This window comes from Triticum aestivum, chromosome 3A (genome assembly GCF_018294505.1).
Source record: "Triticum aestivum cultivar Chinese Spring chromosome 3A, IWGSC CS RefSeq v2.1, whole genome shotgun sequence".
NCBI lineage: Eukaryota > Viridiplantae > Streptophyta > Magnoliopsida > Poales > Poaceae > Triticum > Triticum aestivum.
The window spans coordinates 563,534,356-563,549,098 of record NC_057800.1 but is presented as its reverse complement, the minus strand read 5'-3'; the positions used below and the strand labels follow the sequence as shown (position 1 = coordinate 563,549,098).

Here is a 14,743-nt window from a genome sequence, read left to right as displayed (position 1 = left end):
CGCGGGCGGCTGTGCGGTGGGGGAAGCGGCGGCGGGAACCAGTTTGCTCCCCGGCGGCAAACGGCGACGGCGGGCAACTGGGGGCAGGGGCGGCGTGTTGGGCGGATGTGGAGGCGGCGGCAGCTGGAAGAGTCGCCGGCAAAAATGGGCGGCGGCGTCGATGAGAAGGAGGCGGGGCGAGGGTTACTTGTTGGCTGGGGGGGGGTGAGAGGGGAGGCCAATGTGTCACAGACCAGCGGGCCCGAGGACAGAAGTAGGCGAGCGCGCGTGTCCGTCGCGTGTCCGCGCCGACGCAAATCAGGCTAAAAAAACTTGAGAATGGGTCGCCCGCGAACGAGAAACGGACGCGCATCCGTTTGGGTCGGCGCATTGGGCCGCCTTTTCTGTCCGCGCCGACCCAAGCAAATGACCGCGGACAAAATGAATCGTCCCATTAAAGTTGCTCTAATAGATTAAAATCCATAAATAAACACGGCGTTCGGGGGAAAAGAAAGCCGCTCAAGTCAGCTCAAAAGAAAAAGAAAAAGCGTCTCAGTCAGCTCAAAAGACGAAGAAGGAGAAGAAAAGAAACCTCCCAGTCTCATTTACACAGTACTCACTGCTGACATCCCCTCTTCTTCTTGGGCTGCGTTCACTTCTCCTCCTTCCTCCCCTCTGTAAAGCATAAAGCCTCCCAGATTCCGGTCCTGGGGAGCAAGAATGCCCAAGAAACAAACATCCCCTTTCCTGCTGTAACCTTTGGACCAACGGACGGGAGGGGACCGGAGGGGATGGAGCGGCGGAACCATGGTGCCCACGGCGGAGGCAAGATCAGGATTGGTGTCTGCGTCATGGAGAAGAAGGTGCGCGTTTTGGGACAAGAAAATTTCGAGTTCTCGTGGTCTGTGTTTCTTGGGTTGGCCGCAATGCGGGAGTGAGAAGAAAAATATCAAGATTATCTGAGTCCTTCTCCCGCTTGTTTCTTCGTGTTTTTTTTTGCAGGTGTCATGTTCTCCCATGGAGCAGATTCTTGAGAGGCTGCACGCGTTCGGCGAATTCGAGGTATGGCTCGGGATTCGGCCGCCCTTCCGTGCGGATTATCGCCTATGTTTTCTTTCGGTAACTAATTTGGTGCTTGTAGAAATGATTTAATTGGTTACAATGATTGAGGAGATAAACAGAGTTGTGGGGAATGCTTGGCTCCCTTGGTTGGGGGATTGGGGGTAGTACAGTCCCGCCACTTGGGTTCAATTCCTTGTGTCCGTGAATGAAGTCTTTTTTTTTTTTTTTTTTTTTTTTTTTTTTTGCGTTCTGCTTAATCAGTCCCTTGCACCATTCTTGGAATATTAGTCGTCACAAAAAGTACATATCATCGTACCATACAGTTCTTGAATCAGTGCATACAACTGAATAATGTGTCGCAGAGACACAAATTCAAGTTTATAATCATCATAGAAAAAATATGCATGCTTAGCAAATGGCACTCCCTCCGTCCCAAAATATGTGTCTCAACTTTGTACTAACTTTAGTATAAAGTTGTGCTATTTTTTTTTGCGTGTAGTATAAAGTTGTACTAGAGTCGAGACACTTATTTTGGGACAGAGGGAGTATAAAGGAATAACCTTGCAAGGTGCGCACACACGCGCGTGCGAGTCTGTGTGTGTAAATGTGAACACCAGAATTTGAGGCTGGACCATTAAGTTTATATTACTGCTGGCATGATTCAGAAATACAGAACCTCTTAAGCTCTTAGACGAGCTTTTCATTTATTTTCCTTTCCCCTGTTTCTGTTCAAATGTTAGGAACTCTAGTTCTTTAGCATGGTAAGTTACTAAAATCATTGTCCTGATCATCAAGATTCAAGACTGAAGTAATATGCATGTTTGATGTATGCAGATTATAATTTTTGGTGACAAGGTAATTCTAGAAGATCCGATTGAAAGGTATACCTGACAATGTGAAGGGCAAGTCTTCTTAGAATATGAATTTTTCAGTATTAATTTTCTGAATGAAAAAAGAAAGTGAGTATAGGCAGGCCAAAATTTACTTTACAGATACACAAACAGGACTAGTGGATCATGCTGTCCTACTCGAAGGATGGAGTTTAGTAAATATTATTACTTAACTAACTACTATTCCTCTAGCTTATCCATATTTATTCAATGTGGGAGTGACTGGAAATATCTGTCTGTGTATTGTAAAATCTTAGAATTTTGTACTTTGTGGTGCTAAATTTCCATTATCTATGCGCTTCTTAGCAGATGTTAAGTTCTTATTCCTGTAATGTCGATGATTATCATCTATGTCACTTACCCATCAGACCTGCCATGACCCCATGACAGTATTTTTGTTTGTGACACCATTAGAAGTGCAAGTTTTCATAGTATTGAACTAACCACTGTTTTTTTTGGCAGTTGGCCTTTATGTGACTGTCTAATCGCCTTTTATTCAGCTGGCTACCCATTAGAAAAGGCGGAGAAATATGCTGTTTTACGCAGGTTAAATGCTTTCTGTCTCATAAATTCTTCAAAGCACCCACTTTAAATATGCATCAAATGATCTTAGTATTGGGTTTGACAAAGTTTCATAGTTGTGCATTATGCTTTCCTGACATGCAAATATTTTCTAAGACTGACCATATATGTGTGGCTTCTGTATGGATTCCCAGTCCTCATTCAAAACACCTTTCCTTTTTGTCTTCAAGGATTGCTCCCTTCTAAAAAGTTACTCCGATACAGTTGTCCTTGAATTTACCCATGACTAATTCACCTGCCTAAATCAATTCTGTTTAAAACAATATTTCTTAAACTCCTATCAGTATTCATAGGTGTGATCTCCTCCATGCCCCTTTTCCCATAACCGGAGAAATGAAAGAATTCACAGATCGTATAGATAATCCTCTGAGTTCATTTTTGCGCTGCAAAGCTGCATGCGCCAACTTAGTTTGAATGTATTTCCTTTTTGTTTCTGTTTGAAAAGACACAAGCAAATGACACTTCAATTATATATTTTATCCTTTCAAGAATACAACTTCGATTAGAAGTTATAATACTTATTCAACTTTGAAGGAGTTCTACGATCTGATTTTGTTAATATTGCTATTCAGGCCTTTTTTGGTCAATGAGTTGGACCCACAATACCTGCTTCATGATCGCAGCAAAGTATATGAGGTATATCATAACAAGCTGGCCTTCATGTATTTCTTATAGATTTATTTCAATCATTAACCTTACTTAAAAATCATTAACTTCCCTTCGGAGCTCAAATGAGTTTCCCCCTCTATAGTAGATGCTTTGAAGCTGGATTTTTTCATGCCTTTTATCATTGGAAGACGACAGTTTAATGTCATCCCAAACTAAAAGGAAGGACTTTTCTTTCACAAGATTATTTTTTGCTGCAGTCTATTCATGACTGTGTTAATTTCAGGCCTACAGTATTGGGTATCGCCGCGTGACACTGTTCATACAAATAGGATATTTTTCCCCAATAAATACAGTAGTTCGAAACTTCAAATGCACTTCTTTTTGGGGGAAATTTGCACAACCGAGATAACCATATTTTAGCAAACGATGTAATCAGAGATGTTTATTTTGGCTTGCAAAGAAAACCCATTTTTAATTCATAAGTACTACTAGAGATATTCGTAGGCTAGTTTAGCCTACAAAAACGTCTTATATTTTGAGATGGAGGTATATCTTTCATTTATGTTCTGGAATTTTCGGAACTTTGCCTAACGTAACTATGTTAGTATATGGTTACCGTATACTAGCTTTTCTCAGAGACGCCACCAAAATGCCTGCCATTTTGTATTTGAAGAAAATTGTCTAGATGATGCAAAGTATACACTATGATTTTATATTTGTTCGTTACACTATGGATTTTTTCTGATCTTAATCCGCACACGCAATACATCGGTTGTGTTAGAGTACGTAATTGGCCTGGGCTGGCGCTATAGCCCATTAGTCTTAGGGTTAATTAGAGATAAGGGTCGCTTGCTTAGGGGTCAAGTAAGCCTTGCTAGGGAGTCAAGTAAACTTCTCTATATAAGGGGAGGAGATATATCAATCTAATCAAGCAAGAATCAAGAAGGAAATCCCATCCCTCTTGCCCGGCCATGGGCAAAAAGGCCCCCGGCCGGCCCTTTCACGCCCTCCTTCTAGCAGTACCATAACAATTTGGTATCAGATAGCTTTGGTGTGATCATGTCCTCGCCGCCGCCCACCCCGACCCTCCCGCTGCCGACCGCGACGACCGCCCCGATGGCCACCATGGCCAGCGCCCCGCTCTCCTCCGCCGCGCCCGTCCCCGTCGTCTTCACCCCCGAGGAGATGACGGCTGCCATCCGGGATCTCACCCAGGCGGTCACGGGCATCTACACGTTCCTTGGGAGATCCTATGGGCCGCAGCCGCCTGTGCCCTTCGCCATCGCCCCGCTGCCGCAGCAGCCGCCGTGGCAGCTGCCATCCTCGGCGACCCCCGCCGCCGCCGCCATGCAGCAGCTGCCGTGGCAGCCGCCACCAGCGACGAACCCCGGCACCTCCACCATGCGGCAGGGGCAACAACTGCAGCCGCCGCCATCGGCGACCGCGGCCCTGGGCCCGGGGGTGCCCATCCACTAGGTCCGGTTTCCCCCGTCGCCGTCTCCGTTACCGGCCTGGCTTGCTGGGTCCCTTGAGCCGGTCTACACGACGGCCTTGGTTGGGCCGCACGTGCTGCCTCCGCCGGTGACGCACCCGGCCATGCAGTTTGGCGGGTCCTCGGGCTCCGCCGAGCCCTTCGCCAACGTCGACGGGCCCCTGTTCCAGGGCGGCACCCTGATGCCCGCCTACTCAGCCCCGTCATCCTCGCCGCTCCGTGCTGACGAAGCGCACCCGCCCGTCGTCCACGTCCAACCGCCGCCGAGATTCTCCAAGCTGGAGTTCGTGACCTACGATGGCACCGTCGACCCCCTGAATTGGCTCAACCAATGCGACCAATTTTTCAGGGGACAACGCACGCTCGCGTCCGACCGCACCTGGATCGCCTCGTATCATCTTCGAGGAGCCGCGCAGACGTGGTACTACGCCCTCAACCAGGACGAGGGTGGCATGCCACCATGGGAGCGCTCCCGCAATTTGTGCCTCTTGCGCTTCGGTCCGCCTATACGCGGGAGCCGTCCGGCGGAGCTTGGGCGTCTTCCGTTCCTCACCTCGGTGCAAGACTTCGCCGACCGCTTCCAAGCACTGGCGTGCCACGCCCCTGTCGTTTCGGCTCGTTAGCGGGCTGAGCTCTTTGTCGGCGGCCTACCGGACCACATCCTCATGGACGTGGAGATGCGCGGGCCACAGGACCTCTAGACGGCCATGTACTGCGCCCGCGCGTTCGAGCGTCACGCGGTAGCCATCCAGCAGGTGCCACTGCCCTGGGCCGCTGGGCCGCCACCCTGGCCGGAAGTTACCGCGCAGGGTCGGCTTGCCCAGGCTTCCGCGGCGCCCCTTGCCGCGGCTGCGGCACGCCCATTCCGCCGCTCACCCCGGCTGAGCAACTCGAGCGTCGCCGCCAAGGGTTGTGCTTCAACTGCGACGAGCCCTACGTACCGGGCCACGTCTGCCCACGACTCTTCTACCTGGAGGCTGCAGACTACATTGAGGAGGACCCCGCCACCGCCGGGCTCGGCGACCAGGCCGCCCCAGTTGACGTGGAGGTGTTTGGCGACCGTTGATCTTCCCCGCCTTCCAGCTCGAGGACGAGCTGTTTGTGCAGGCGGGGAGAGATGTTATGACTGGCATATTAGGGGCTTAGCCTAGTTAGTTGTGGCCCAGTTTATCTTATCGTTATTAGGGGCTTAGCCCAATTATCTTATTAGGAGGATTATATAAACTCGTGTAAGGACCCGTTTTGGGATTAAGCAAGAAGCAATCATATTTGCTCGGCTTCCTTAGGGAGCCGGGAGACCTAACCCTAGCCGCCGCCCCTGCGCTCTCTCTCTCTCTCTCTCTCTCTCTCTCTCTCTCTCTCGCGCGCGCGCGCGCGCGCACGCAACGACGGCGCCCCAGCACCGGCGACCACGCCTTCCTCCACGCCATCCCTCCTTCCACCTCTACAACCTGAGACCACGCCCTGGTAGGGATCCGGTTCCTACCAGGTTGTCTACTTTGTTATTCCATCTTCGGTATTTCAATAAAACGCTTGTCCTGTAACAGTTTATCCTTTTACTTCTTGATAGAGTAGTGTCATTCTATGATGCTTGGGGAAGAAATGATCTTGCTCAAAACTCAGTGCATTCTGATTGTAGCCTATTACATAAAGGCTTCTTCATCTTACATTCAAACATATATTCTCTTGATCTAAATGTTGATATATTTGTATTTTGCTTGTTTAGCACCTTAAATTGTTCGGAGTTCCGGTCCCTACTTATGCTGTTGTCAGAAGAGAGCATCCTAATCAAGAGTTAAACTACTTTATCGAGCAAGATGATTTTATTGAGATTCATGGAAAGCGTTTTTGCAAGCCTTTCGTGGAGAAACCCATCGATGGTAATATCTCTTGATTAATATATTCAGCCTGTCCTTCCATGATTTGTTGTTTTCCCTTCACCGATTTGCACAAAGAATAGAAGCTGTTTCTTTTTCTTTCAGCTCAATACTTGCCTACCATAAAAAATTAGAATATTACCACAGATATTGTTGCTGACATGGTATGTATATTACATATTAGTTTGATGGATAAAATGTTCACTTTTTCTTGTTATTTTATAACCTACTATAGGCATGGTACTTCTAAATTGCATGCTTGTGTTCAGTGTGCTCTTCCATTTTCTGAAAAGCCTGCCCTTCCTAACTGCCTAGTTGTTCTGTAATTAATTCTGGACGCATGGAGCCTTTTTGTGTGAGTTGCCAGTATTGGTGCGTCCATGCATATTCCGTTATATGTACAATACTGCAATTTCATTGTCAAACTGTTGTTCTCTTGACTACTAGTCACCTATTTAAGGTGAAGAAGTATTAAAATAAACCTGTTCTGCTCCTGATTACCTTTATTCATGAAGGAGATGACCATAATATAATGATATATTATCCTAGCTATGCTGGTGGAGGAATGAAAGAACTGTTCCGTAAGGTAAAGTTTTGATACCATTAATTTCACACACTTCTTGGTTGAAATTTGCGATCAAATCTTTATGTTCAAGAAAATCCAAGTTGAAACCATAGCAGCTAATACAGTATTAGCATTCTTTTTTACTTCTAGAAAATGCAATGACTGCTGTGCCTTGTTGTACAGGCCTGAAATAGGCTACAGCTAGAGAAAATACAAACGAGCCTACTCTGACACGGTATTAGTTATAAGCTTATAATTAACTAGAAAATGATCTGCTTTCTGTTTAAACACTTTACTTATCTTTTTTGCTTCTAAATTGACACTGTCAGTATTCCTTGCTGACACTCTTGCATAGTTCAGGAGCACTACAATGAACTAGCTTATTTCCTATAAAATGCATAAATGCTCCCTCCATCCCAAAATAAGTGTCTCAAGCTTAGTGTACAAAGTTGAGACACTTATTTTGGGACGGAGGGAGTAATATCTTGGCTTCATATGGGTGAATAATATCTAGTTTCTTTTTGTGATTCCATAGGTTACACATATGTATGATTTTTTTCTTCATCAAATAGTGGTATCATGTATGTTCTTCAAGTCCATATTGTTGTCCCCCCCCCCCCCCCCACACACACACACAAATGCAGTGATGAGATGTAAAATTCCTCCAAATTTATGCAGGTTGGCAACAGATCTAGTGAATTTTATCCAGAAGTTAGGAAGGTGAGGCGAGATGGATCTTACATTTATGAGGAGTTCATGCCTACAGGAGGAACAGATGTCAAGGTGATACACCTTGCATTTATCACTTTCTCTTTTTCTTTATTTTTCCTCTCCTGTGTAATATGTGAAAAAATGGGCTTGTACAACTTGCTGATGGTTATAATTTAGACACTTGAATAGAAAGATACATTCATCAACACATGTCATAAACTCTGTAATTTACTTGAGCATCATAAAACCCACCATGATAAGGAGCCTAGAATCTCTGTAGAATTACCAAAAGGGGTTCAAATTCACCCTGAATTCTGGCATCCGAAGGAAGTCCGTCTTCAACATCATGGTTTCTTGATGGATGCAGGGTGTTTTTTTGCCCTATTATAAGCTATAAAAACACTAACCCAGATTTCATGTAAAGAAATTAAGCAACAAGACGGTCATCCACAACAGGCTCAAACAGATCTGGTCCTGCATTAGCTTCTTGATTGAGTTACTAAGCAGTGAGAATTTATCCCTCGAGTTCTCGGGTGCCGTATATTTAATCTGCACTTGTCACCAAACTGACTGCAGAGATTTTAAGTACTATCTGATTACCAAGATTGTAATCATTCTTGTGATATGTCATCCACAATACAATAGTGCCCACCGTATCACCACAGGTCTGTGGATTTAGCCCATATGGTCCATTTTAAATATATCTCTGTTAATTGAAGTGACAGCACAAATACTCTTGTAGTCAATATCCCTACTTGTATAGGTAATTTAGTGATTCTGTTAGAATTTTGCATGGCAGCACAGTACTAAAGTAGTTATATGGTAGTAATGGCTACATTTCTTCTTCTAAGGAAAGCAGCAATAGATAGTTATATTGTTAGATACACTCTTACTTCTATTAACTGAAAAGGGAATGTGCGCTTTCTGTTGTAGGTTTATACAATTGGACCAGGATATGCACATGCTGAAGCTCGTAAATCCCCAGTTGTAGATGGGGTTGTCATGAGAAATTCTGATGGAAAAGAGGTACCCTTCCTTGCCTCATTAGGATTCACTACTTTATATCTATTAGACTAGTGTTTTTGGCATGTTGATGGAACAATTAAAGAAAAGAGAAAGTGATAAATTGCTTCCTTGGTGTGTTCCTTCGTTTCTTGTCTTGTCTTATAATGTATTTGGTATCTTGCTTGAAGGTCCGCTATCCTGTTTTACTGACACCTACCGAGAAACAAATTGCACGGAATGTTTGCCAAGCCTTCAGACAAGCGGTACATTCAAGATGCTTTTCTCTTTTAATGACTACTATGATGAAATCTACGTTCAGAACCTATGCATATATCTCTTTTATTCATTATGAGCTGTTAGAGTGTGGGTACAACCAGAAAAAGTGGATACCAACATCGAGATCATTCTTGTTTTCTCTTCTCAAACATTCCAGTTGGATTTGTTTGTTATCAAATGTCAATTGATTGCTGTGGAAGTCAGAGTAGGTGAGTTTTGGCCGCAACTCAGCCAGAAATTTGAAATAGGCTTAGCTTAATTATCGTTCTTTCATCAGTCTAAAGTGTATCTTGGTATCACTCATGGCTAATCTTGAGACGGCCACATTGGGAGTAGGACGTAGGCCAAAGCCTGTGTCAATATGTAAGAACTTGTCTCAGCAGTTGACTTCAAATTTGTTAAATGGTAAAATCTGATAAGGTCCAGACTCTTTTTTCCATGGTAGACCTTGGTGTTGAACAAGGTCAAACCAAATCCACAGAACATGATCGATTCCTTGAGCAGTGCACTTCCTCATATGGTCTTCTATGGTTGAACTTTAACTGGACAAGAATCTAGAATATAAGCTATGCTCGTCATTGCTTGAGCCAATCTCCAAATGAGCAGAGCCCAGACTGAAGCTATCTGAAATTTCCAACCACGCACTTACGTAGCATCCCCATGTTACATATCCCTTTTTTGTGTGTAGGTATGTGGCTTTGATCTTCTAAGGTGTGACCTGGGGGAGGCAAGATCTTATGTATGTGATGTGAATGGCTGGAGTTTTGTGAAAAGCTCATACAAGTAAGCATCTTTCTGGTGACAACGACCATTCTAAAATTTTCATGTATTAGTATGGTCAGAGCCCAGAAGTCCTTTGTATATCTTATTTAGATGGCGAATGCTTTCATAATTCCAGGTACTATGATGATGCTGCATGCATTCTGAGGAAAATGTTTCTTGATGAGAAAGCTCCACATATTTATACCATTCCTGCCCATCTTCCATGGAGAATCAGTGAGCCAGCGCAACCATCAGATGCTGTAAGAAATCGAGAACTGGGAACTGTGGGCATACCCACGCAATCAGAAGAGTTGCGCTGTGTCATAGCTGTTATACGCCAGTAAGGATAATTATTAAGATTCTCAATTTGTTTTTACCATGAAGCTGCTTTCTGATACTGCAAATTATGCAAGTGGGGATCGCACACCAAAGCAGAAGGTAAAGCTGAAAATAACTCAAGAGAAGCTTTTAAAATTGATGCTGAAATACAATGGCGGAAAGGCCCATGCGGAGGTGAGAAAATTATGTTAATTTTATTTGGTTCTATTCAAATCCTTTGTATCTTCGCTGCTTGACAAAAAATCTGTTGTTATAATTACGCAGGCGAAGCTTAAAAGTGCCTTGCAACTGCAAGATCTGTTAGATGCAACAAGAATCCTTGTACCACGTGCTAGGTAACTTTCTGGAATCTCAAGGTTGCTCCACTTTTATGGTTTATGGAGCTCTAAACGATCCCTATACCCCCACCAAGATCTATTTTAAATATGTTTACATTATAATTGCTTTCCGTCCAATTCGTGCTCAACATCATTAGTTCTGTGGAAAATGCAAGAGATACATGTTACTCTGTTAGGATTCTTTGTAGCTCATCATCATCAAATATTGTAAGAGTTAGGGTTACTCTGTTAGGATTCTGTGTAGCTCATCATTGTTAGGAAATATGCAACTTGTATTTCCAGGTGGCCATAGGCCAGTATATATACATGTACAGGTGTGGAATATATGCAGGAAACCCCTTATACAATAGGGTAAATATGAAAGGTTACATGGCTATATGTATATAACTCTAACACCCCCCCTCAAACTCATGGTGGATGAACAACACTGAGTTTGGAGAGGTAGAAGCCATGCTGCGCTCTAGTCTGGGCCTTCGTAAGAAAATCTGCCAACTGTAACTCAGAAGGCACATACTGAAGAGCAATAACCTGATCCTGCACACCAGCGTGCACATAGAAAGCATCAACACCAATATGCTTGGTGAGCTCATGCTTCACAGGATCGCGCGCAATGCTAATAGCACCTGTACTGTCAGACAAGAGCGGAGTAGGTGTAGTAACAGAAACACCGAAATCCTGAAGTAACCACCGTAATCAAGTCACCTCTGCCGTCAAAAGAGCCATAGCTCGTAACTCAGCCTCTGCACTCGAACGGGAAACTGCAGTCTGTTTCTTCGTCTTCCAGGCAATGAGAGAACCACCAAGAAAAACACAGTAAGCAGAAAGTGAACGGCGATCGGAGGGATCACTAGCCCACGTAGCATCCGAATAGGCCTGAAGCTGTAACGAACTGGAGCGAGGAAAGAATAGACGATGAGAGATCGTGCCCCGAAGATATCGGAGAACACGAAGGAGGTGACTATAGTGAACCGAAGTGGGAGCGGAGACAAACTGACTCAGAATATGAACCGAATAAGAGATATCCAGACGAGTGACAGCTAGATAGACAAGACTCCCAACAAGATGACGATAACGCGTCGGGTCAGGCAAGGGGTCACCATCAATATCACGGAGGTGAACATTGAGCTCCATTGGAGTCTCAACAATGCGCTCATCGGTAAGAGCAGCACGAACAAGATCCTGTATATACTTTTCCTGGGATATAAAAAAGCCATCAAAGGTAGAAGAGACTTCAATCCCAAGAAAATAGCGAAGAGGTCCAAGATCGGACATAAGAAACTGCTCACTAAGATGGGCCTTTACAAAGGCAATATACTCGGGGTCATCGCCAGTGATGATCATGTCATCAACATAGAGAAGAAGAAGAGTCCGACCACGAGGAGAAAGGTGGACAAACAATGCTGGATCATGAGCACTCGCTGAAAAACCAGCGGCAGTCACCACAGAGGCAAAACACTCAAACCAGGCGCGAGGGGCTTGCTTAAGGCCATAGAGAGAGCGACGAAGACGACATACCATGCCATCAGGAATAAAATACCCAGGTGGTGGCTGCATGTATACCTCCTCACGCAGCTCACCGTTAAGAAAGACATTCTTAACATCAAGCTGGGATACAAACCAGTGGCGTGCAGAGGCCACGACAAGAAGTGTGCGGATAGTGGTCATATGGGCCACATGAGCAAATGTCTCATCATAATCACGACCATGCTCCTGCTGAGAACCACGAGCCACAAGACGAGCTTTGTAACGCTCAAGAGAACCATCGGAGCGAGTCTTAACCTTGTAGACCCACTTACAAGTGATGGGACGGACACCTGGAGGAAGAGAAACAAGATCCCATGTACCAGTGCGTTCAAGAGCAACAATCTCCTCTGCCATCGCAAACTGCCATTCAGGATGAACAACAGCCTCACGATAAGAAGTCGGCTCAAGAACGACAGCACCAACAGTTGAAAAACCAAGGCGATCAACAGGCGGAAGCGGACGAGGACGCAAGCCATAGGTAGGCTGAGACGAGGAGGACGGCATGTCGGCAGAAACATCCACAGTACGTGAACGACGAGTGTAATGCTGAGGCAAAGATGGAAGAATACTAGGAGGAATAGCCAAGGTAGAATCAGGAGGTGGAGACGAAGAAATCACCGGGGATGAAGGTGCAGAATCTAGTGACATGCGAGGTAAGGAAACTGTGGGAGATGGTGGCGGCAAATCGGCAAGAGGTGGAGAAGTAGAGTGAGCAGGACGGAGAGCAAGGGCTCAACTGGAGTGATAGGTGTGTCGGGAAAAGTGAGGAAAGAGATATCCTCCACAGAAAAGGTCGAGGAAGATGGACGCGGGTAGAAGGGACGAGACTCATCAAAAGTCACATCCCGAGAAATACGCATCCGACGACCGATAGGATCCCAACAACGATAGCCCTTATGCTCATCACTATAGCCTAAGAAAACACACTCAACAGACTGAGCGGTCAGTTTGGTGCGTTCCCGAGGGGCAAGAAGAACATAGCAAACACAACCAAACAAGCGAAGCGTCGAATAATCAGGAGAACGATCACAGAGACGCTCGAAAGGAACACCACCCTGGAGAGCAGCGGACAACTGAAGGTTGATGAGATAGGTGGAGGTGAATATAGCCTCGGCCCAAAAATGAGGTGGAAGAGAAGCGGCGATCATCAACGCACGAGCCGTCTCAAGAAGGTGGCGATGCTTTCGCTCAGCCACGCCATTCTGAGCATGAGCACCAGGACAAGAGAACTGAGGAAGAGTGCCCTGCTCAGCAAGAACACCACGCAACATCTTGGAAATATACTCGCCAGCGGAGTCAGCACGGAACACACGAATAGGCGAAGAGAACTGAGTGTGAACCATGGCAGCAAAACGCTTATAGATGGAAAGAACCTCACTGCGAGAACTCATAAAATAAAGCCAAGTTTAACAAGAGAAATCATCTATGAAAATAATATAGTATCGATGGCCCCCTTTCAAAGCGAAGGGAGCCGGACCCCATACATCAGAGGACCCCATACATCAGAATGGGCTAAATCAAAAGGACGCTGAGACACCGACTCACTAATAGGGTAAGGTAACTGAATCTGTATTCCTAGTCTACAGCCCTGACACTCTAAAGGGACATCTCCTGAGACAGACCCCAGAAGACCTCGACGAACTAATGACGACAAGCGAGACCCACAAAGATGACCAAGTCGATGATGCCACTGCTGGAAGGAATCGGTAGCTGAAGCGACAGAAGCTGATGGACTAGCGATAGTGGTGGCAGTGGAAGGAACATGAAGCCAGTCTAGCTCCCAAAGACCCTGAGAGTCACGGCGGCGAGGGCCAGCCCCAACCAAAGTGTGCGTTCGACGATCCTGAATAGAACAAGAGTCAACGTCAAGGATGACGCAACAACCAGAATCAGTAAGTTGACCGGCAGAAAAAAGATTCATGGTAAGTTGAGGAACATGAGCAACATCAGGAACAGAGTAAGAAGGTGTGGTAAGATTGCCTCGACTAGCAACAGAAAGAGGAGTACCATCAACAGTGAGTACATGAACAGGAAAATCAAGCGATTTAAGAGAGGACAAACTGGAAGAATGAGAAGACATATGAAAAGAAGCTTCGGAGTCCAGAACCCACAAGGATGTACCTGACTGTGTAGAGGGTGGTTGCTCAGTGCGGGAAGCATCAGTCACAGAACCTGCAGTACCTGTCGAAGGAGAACCTGAAGTGGCAAGCAAACGCTTAAGTCGCAGAATATCCTGCTCAGTCAAGGCGGTGGCTGAAGATGTCGAAGTAGAAGAAGTCCCTGAAGCTGATGAGCGCGCCTTACGCATGTGTTTCTTCTTCTGGAAGCATTGAGACTCAACATGACCATCCATCTTCCAGTAGTCGCAGTGAGGACGAGACCGACCCTGACCACCCGTAGGAGTAGGCAAGAGCGGCGGAGCACGCGAGTGGGAAGGAGTCGGTGCAGCAGGCATAGTAGGAACTCGAGTAGCAAGCACAGAGGGAACCTCAAGTAAACCAGCGCCACGGAGGCGAGTCTCCTCAGCACGGATCTTAGAAAGCGCCTCCATGAGGGAGATACGACCACGAGCAAACAACTGAGCACGCCGGGGCTCAAACTCCTTACGGAGTCGAGACAAGAACTCGTAGACACGATGAAACTCCAAATTAGCCCGCACAGCCTGGCAACACTGACAAGTACGACAACCAGCAGTGCAGAGAGAATCAAGCTGACGCCAGATAGCAGAACTC

The 14,743-nt window shown here is 45.9% G+C and overlaps 1 protein-coding gene across 5 annotated transcripts in view; it reads left to right on the top strand.

The window, feature by feature from the left end:
• The first annotated feature begins 566 nt into the window (after positions 1–566).
• Positions 567–14,743, top strand: part of LOC123062235 (inositol hexakisphosphate and diphosphoinositol-pentakisphosphate kinase VIP1) — a 28,647-nt gene continuing 14,470 nt past the window's right edge. The window contains exons 1-14 of one of the 5 annotated variants that reach the window (XM_044485667.1): positions 567–842; positions 982–1,041; positions 1,876–1,922; positions 2,394–2,477; positions 3,086–3,149; positions 6,341–6,494; positions 7,007–7,077; positions 7,735–7,839; positions 8,701–8,793; positions 8,961–9,035; positions 9,737–9,831; positions 9,947–10,070; positions 10,195–10,323; positions 10,414–10,484. In XM_044485667.1, the coding sequence (XP_044341602.1) occupies positions 771–842; positions 982–1,041; positions 1,876–1,922; positions 2,394–2,477; positions 3,086–3,149; positions 6,341–6,494; positions 7,007–7,077; positions 7,735–7,839; positions 8,701–8,793; positions 8,961–9,035; positions 9,737–9,831; positions 9,947–10,070; positions 10,195–10,323; positions 10,414–10,484 (1,244 nt within the window). In that variant the 5' untranslated portion in view covers positions 567–770. Of the gene's footprint in view, positions 843–981; positions 1,042–1,875; positions 1,923–2,393; positions 2,478–3,085; positions 3,150–6,340; positions 6,495–7,006; positions 7,078–7,239; positions 7,292–7,591; positions 7,638–7,734; positions 7,840–8,700; positions 8,794–8,960; positions 9,036–9,736; positions 9,832–9,946; positions 10,151–10,194; positions 10,324–10,413; positions 10,485–14,743 lie in introns of those variants that run through there. The other 4 variants (XM_044485666.1, XM_044485668.1, XM_044485670.1 and 1 more) reach the window with 4 other exon arrangements.